Source organism: Crassostrea angulata, chromosome 6, assembly GCF_025612915.1.
Source record: "Crassostrea angulata isolate pt1a10 chromosome 6, ASM2561291v2, whole genome shotgun sequence".
In the NCBI taxonomy this organism is placed as follows: domain Eukaryota; kingdom Metazoa; phylum Mollusca; class Bivalvia; order Ostreida; family Ostreidae; genus Magallana; species Magallana angulata.
In genome coordinates this window covers 27147963-27154513 of record NC_069116.1, presented here as the reverse complement: position 1 = coordinate 27154513, position 6551 = coordinate 27147963, and the positions used below count along the sequence as shown (strand labels likewise).

General features: G+C 34.2%; 1 protein-coding gene across 1 annotated transcript; it reads right to left on the bottom strand.

Moving 5' to 3' along the window:
• Positions 1 to 819: 819 nt before the first annotated feature.
• Positions 820 to 5558, bottom strand: LOC128189971 (adenosylhomocysteinase A-like). The gene is made up of 9 exons (XM_052861816.1): positions 5418 to 5558; positions 4689 to 4879; positions 3932 to 4060; positions 3602 to 3701; positions 3029 to 3141; positions 2608 to 2815; positions 1889 to 2094; positions 1495 to 1689; positions 820 to 1199 (listed from the first exon to the last, which is right to left on the bottom strand). The coding sequence occupies exons 1-9, from the start codon at positions 5443 to 5445 to the stop codon at positions 1068 to 1070; spliced, it is 1302 nt and encodes a 433-aa protein (XP_052717776.1). The 5' UTR covers positions 5446 to 5558; the 3' UTR covers positions 820 to 1067.
• Positions 5559 to 6551: the final 993 nt, after the last annotated feature.

The window sequence follows — 6551 nt, the reverse complement described above, 5'->3', positions numbered from 1 at the left end:
TGTATGATTTAAAGACAGTAAAATATCTATTATAGAATGGACAGAAACAAAAAATAGGATAAGACATATAACTTTCTTTCAACAATCCGGTTCAAGAATAAATATTTAGCATTGTTGCATTTAGAGTACTTTTTAAAAAAAGTCTTTTTATTCGGAACTTTTGTGATTATTATTTTGAACTTACGCAATTATGTTGTGGTTTTTTTTTTTTGTTATTTTTTTTTTTATTATTCTTAATATTATAATACACAATTTTGCAAACGAACAATTTCTAAATATAGTCAGAATATTTTAAAAATTACGACTTCTAGCGAACTCTCCTTTACAAAAAATAAGATAATTGCCAGTGTGGGGAATCATAATTCGAACGTGACAATTATAACTGTCAAGAACACATTTTGATTCTCAATAATCTAAATTTTTGTAAAGGCCAAGAGCTTACACCTAATTAAATGACTTGTTCTATACGGAAATCTATGGACGTGTTTTAACCTTTACTAAGACACTACTACTTTCATTCTGAAAAATGGCAATGTGATGATTTTGGCACTCATAAACCTGTTAAGATCAATACATTCACAGAGTTCAGCATATTTAAAGAGGGTTACAAGTTGATTTTATGTTAAATATATACCAGTACATAGTTTTGGACATTTTAAAAAAAGAATTATCAGAGGTATATATACTTTAAGTTTTCTGTGTCTTATCCATTTTGATATGGGCATTTTAACTGCCTCACTCTCCTATTTTTTAAATCAAATTAAACCATAGGCAATTACACCATCTTATTCACACAAGTTCTTTCAATTAATAAGAAACTTGACAATTTTAATACTTTTTAATACGACTTCAGCAACGTTTCTGATTAAAACAAACATCTGCCTTCATAAATATAACAATATATATATGTTAAAAGTGTTTAACATATGTATGCTTCATCCATCAACGCTGTCAGCACTCAGTTGATTTTAAAGCACATGTTAATGATAGGAAAGTCATGATTTCATAAAATGAATAGTAATTGTGTCGGAACATGTCTCCATCACAAAAACAGATGAAATTGTCTTTTAGTATCTGTAGATTTCAGGTTTGAATGGACCATCCTTAGGAATTCCGAGATATCCGGACTGATCGTCGGAGAGCTTGGTCAGCTTCACACCGAGATGTTCCAAGTGGGCTGCAGCGACAGCTTCATCCAGCTGGAGAAAATCAAATCAGATACATTATACTACGAAGAAGACAAAACATTCACAATTAGGACATGGAATTGCATTCATTCTCAGAATATTAAATTACATTTATTTTAACCAGGAAGAGAAAACCACATCATATACATTACAATGTAAACATCCATTAACTTTTCAGTTCTCAGAATTACTCTTGAAACATCTAAAGCTCACCTGGTTTAATAACCAAAATATAAACGAATTGGTCAACGCTGCAACTAAATGTATTTTTCTTTTAATCAAAGAAGATCTAGAAAGCAAGAAGTACCTTTTTGGGAAGGAGATGCACTCCCAGTTTGTATTGACCCTGCTTGGTCCACAGTTCAATTTGAGCCAAGACTTGGTTGGTGAAGGAGTTACTCATCACAAAACTTGGATGGCCGTGGGCACATCCCAAATTGACCAGACGACCCTCGGCCAACAGGATAATATGGCGACCATTCTTCAGTGTATACCTGTCAACCTGTGGATGAAATCAAAATCCTTGCAATTTGCACTTTTAACCATTAATAAATTAATGCCATTTGCATGTATTCCCTACTGTGGTAAAAAATAATTCATATCATTTTACTTGTAAAAATTTGATAATTTAAATTTAACATTGGAGGTCTTGAATAAAAACTTGAGGACATATTTCTTTAGTAATGCAACAGAAAACTTACCTGAGGTTTGATTTGTTCTTTTTTCACACAGTTATCATTCAACCAAGCTACATCCAACTCACAGTCAAAATGTCCAATATTACAAACAATGGAATCTTCCAACATTTGCTCGAACATTTCTCCGTGAATAATTGATTTGCATCCAGTGGCAGTTACAAAAATTCTGGCCTTCTTAATGCACTCATCCACAGTTGTGACTTCAAAGCCTGCAAAAATAATGTCATATTTTCAACTAGCAAAGATTGCCAGCTTTGCAAATGCAACATATTAAAGGATAAAATTTTTGAAAAAAAAGTTATATGTACAACAAAAATAAGTTAAACATACTGCACAATGCTGAATAAAAAAAGCTTTAAAGTTTTTAGGAGTTTTTTATATCTGATGTTTATAAGACCATGCTTTGAAAATAACCTCTCTGTTTCACTAATATAAAAAGAAAAGTGTTTTTCCTCTATTTTTCTAGCAGTGCAAAGTTTAACACTATGGAATCATTTTTATTTGTGGGGGTCATTGTTTGTGGGTCGAGGACATAATTTCATGGTGTCAAATGCGAAGTCTATTTTGTAAATTAATATTAAAACAATGCTTGAATACATTAGTTAGGATGTAGTAGAAATTCAAGGCAAGAGTTACCCACGAAAGCCATGATCACTGGTCCCCTGCAAACATTGATGATTCCACAGTTACAATAAACTGTGATTAAATTAAGTAAAGGTTACCTTCCATAGCAGCCTGGAGAGCAATGATTGGATCAATCTCTGTAACCATTACTCTAGCTCCAAAGGCCCGTAAAGCATGTGCACAACCTTTGCCAACGTCGCCATATCCAGCTACCATGGCAACCTTTCCTGCCAACATGACGTCAGTGGCTCTTTTAATTCCATCAACAAGTGACTCCCTGCAGCCATACAAGTTGTCAAACTTGCTCTGTAAATATACAAGTCGAAATGCTAAAACAATTGATCAACATGAACAGGCAAGTACAAATCTCTGCCTGAAAATATCTATCTTCGTATGGCCTTTATTTCCATTACAACAAGGTAAAACAGCTTGCCAATTTTAAAATATTGGTGAGACAAACAGAACATTACAATGCAGTTTATATAGATGTTTGAAATTAAACATGCATGACAATCCTACCTTTGTAACTGAGTCGTTAACATTGATTGAAGGAATTTTTAGCTTGCCAGCTGCCATCATTTTGGCCAAATTGTGAACACCAGTAGTGGTTTCCTCAGAGAGCCCCTTAATTCCTGAGACAGAAATTCAACTTTTGGTTAACTTTGCATTTTATATACATTTTTTGTTGCATTCTTTTATTAAAGCTGAACATCACTCATAATTATACCCTCCAATTTCGCTACACCAAACTGCACCCCTAAAACTCAAGTCAGAAATGTTGCATTCCTTTTAAGGTCTTAGATTTAGTACACTTATTTCTTTTTTATAGGTGCATTTTCTGTTTGTAAATTATGCATTAACCTGTGTATTTGATGTTTGTATTTTCCTGGCTTAGGAGAGTGCACAAAAATTTGATAATTTCATTGCCATCAAGTAACATGGCAATGTAAGATGTATGTCCACACAGGTGAGATCAGCAGAATATGGCCAACACTCGCTTTTACAAGTAGTGTTAAACTTTATCTGCTTTTTAAAAATCTGTTTTACTTCATTACTGTGCAACGAAATGTTCTACCAGAATTTCACACATACCATCCAGGAACTGTGGGTATCTCTCATGGACAAGATTTGTTAGGTCTCCTCCATCATCAAGGATCATGTTGAGGGGCTGACCATCGGGAAACACCAGTGTCTAATAAAAAACAAATAACAGAATATCTCAACTTACTTATTTCACACTCCACCACTTTTCAAAATCCAATGTGAATAATTTTATGTCACTACTAAAATGTATAGAACATATAGTGTTTAATCCACAACTCGGCATGGCTGGTCAAATTTTCTATGAAAAAACTCTTGTGAATATGTCCATCCAATAAGACACAATTAAATTCCTCTTTATAGCAGAGTTTCTGAAAGTACCTGTTCAATACACCAAATGTATTCCTCATCTGTCTCTCCTTTCCATGCATACACAGGAACCCCTGTCTTGGCAATGGCTGCTGCAGCGAAATCCTGGGTAGAGAAAATGTTACAACTGCTCCACTGGACCTAGAAAAGCACAAGTTAATTAATAGTTAGTTACACATGTACCTTGTGAATATCAATCAAAAAATAAATCAGTCAATTCGTTCTAAGGTTTTTTATACATGAAAGATGGCATTTGAGTTTTCTCAGAAATTAAATTTTCTATTCAAACTTTATTTCAAAAAGTTGTTACAATATTTGGTATATGAAATATGAAATACATGGTACATCCCTTTGATACTGGTAATAAAGTTTATATATGTTTACTAAAATAAGATCCTTCAGATAAGTTCTGACTGAGAGCTATGCTTTCTTTTTTTAAAACTATGTCCCTAAGCACAGGGATATTGAAAGGTGACCAATGTATCCACTATGATTTACTTCAATCATCATGTAGTACTGAAATGGCCTTGGACTTCAACTATCATGTTCATATATCTAAGACCTTGATCTTTAAAATTTTCCTATTATGAAATCTCTACTTTGCAAAGGTCAGGGGTTAGTTTTAATCAGAAAAGGGGGAGTGACAAAGGAAGAAGAACAAAAAAAGTAGATCAGATATAATTTATAATCAATTTCCAACACATCTCTTTGGACACATCATGCATTTTTTCTGAATATACACATGCAGACAGTTATTCAAGACACTAACCTGAGCTCCAAGAGCTGTGAGGGTCTCAATGAGGACAGCAGTTTGTGTTGTCATGTGAAGACAACCAGCAATCCTAGCTCCTTTCAGGGGTTTGGCTGCACCATGCATTTCTCTCATCTGCATCAAGCCTGGCATTTCATTCTCAGCAATCTCAATGCATTTTCGGCCCCAATCAGCCAGGCTGATATCGGCTACAATTATTCAATGACATTTTATTGGGAGCTGAGTTTAGAAAATTGCAAGATAACTGCATGAAATTGGTGTGCCTAATAAAGCCTTAAAATATCCAACATAGAATTACCATTATTGAATAAAGACTTAATTTCTTTAAAAGGCCATGTGATGGCAGATCTAATTCGAGCCATTTTTGCAAACAGGGTGGGAATTTGTGCTACATCAGACAGCATATGAGAATTTTGATCGTGTCTAAATTCAAAATCAAGCGAAAAAGCAAATTATTATAGTTAAACTGGGTTCCGATTTTTTGCACTACTACATAATATATATTATTTGAGATATCATAACAAGAAACAAAAGTCCCGGGTTCTTTTTTAATTATGTAAAAGCATGCAATTTTATATTAAAGAATTATTACGAAAGGGGATTTCCGAAGCATTAAAATATCACACCGGCCGGCATGTTGTGAAAACACGTGTTTTCACATATCAAGTACGCCCATTGAATGTTATTGTAAATCAATATACTGAGACTACTGCTTTTCATACATACCGACTTTGTATGGTGGCTTTCCTGACATTTTTAACGGTCTTTACACTACTGTGTTCACTGTTAATAGAGGCAGAATTCATGACGCGAATCCCATTTATACAAAATAAATGGTCACGTGATTATGGTGAAACTAGAACCAGTTTAATCTCCGCTAAGAATAAATTTGCGTGGTCGCAAAGCTGAATAAATAATACGAACCTACGAAGGGCGAAGGGCTCAGCGGAATATTATGGAGCATAATGACGCAGGAAATGTTCTTTAATGTTGAAATATAAATTATTTTTACATGAATGAAAATTTTCAAGAAAAATGAAAATAATAAAAACAATTTATAAAAGTACAGTTTAGTTCCTTTAAAATACACAAAGATAGAAATACGCGAGCACTGCATTTCACACCAACACAAAACTGAGCAAATAATTTCAACCATATAGGAGGGTTAGGACCCCCTGACCTCCTATGGAGGATAATTTAAATGGTTTACTTACTGAAAATACTAGTAGACCCCCCCCCCCCCCCCCGCTAAGGCACGTAGCATCGTTTCTTAAGTCGGGGGGGGGGGGGGGGGGGCAAGGACTCATCTTTTTTCCTTTCCCATCTTTAAAAGAGGACTAACTTTTCCTAATTTCGATTTCATTTGATCAGGGACGTATTTACGTCCCTGATTTTATAATGTAAAAAGAAATTGTTTGTTGCGATAAAAAGTGGGACCAGCCCCCTCCCCCGCTCCCTCCCCTGATGCTACGTGCCTGCCCTGCCCCCGGCAAACAAATAAGCCCCCCCCCCCCCTCCCAAAGGAAAAAAAATCTGGATCTGCGCGTGAAACTATACTTTGTACTTACGATTGTAAAGTATAGGTTATCTGATAAATATGGGTTTACGATTTGTAAACTATTTTACATACATGTACGATACGTACATGTATATATATATTCAATTACAGTTTAAAATTCATAAATAAAGCTTGTCAACTATGAAATTACGAACTTTCAAAACAAATAGGTAATGAGCAAACCGTCACTTACAGCGTATATAAAATGCCGATTCCCAGGTGTGAATGCCCGTTTTGATATATATATATATATATATATATATATATATATATATATATATATATATATATATATATATATA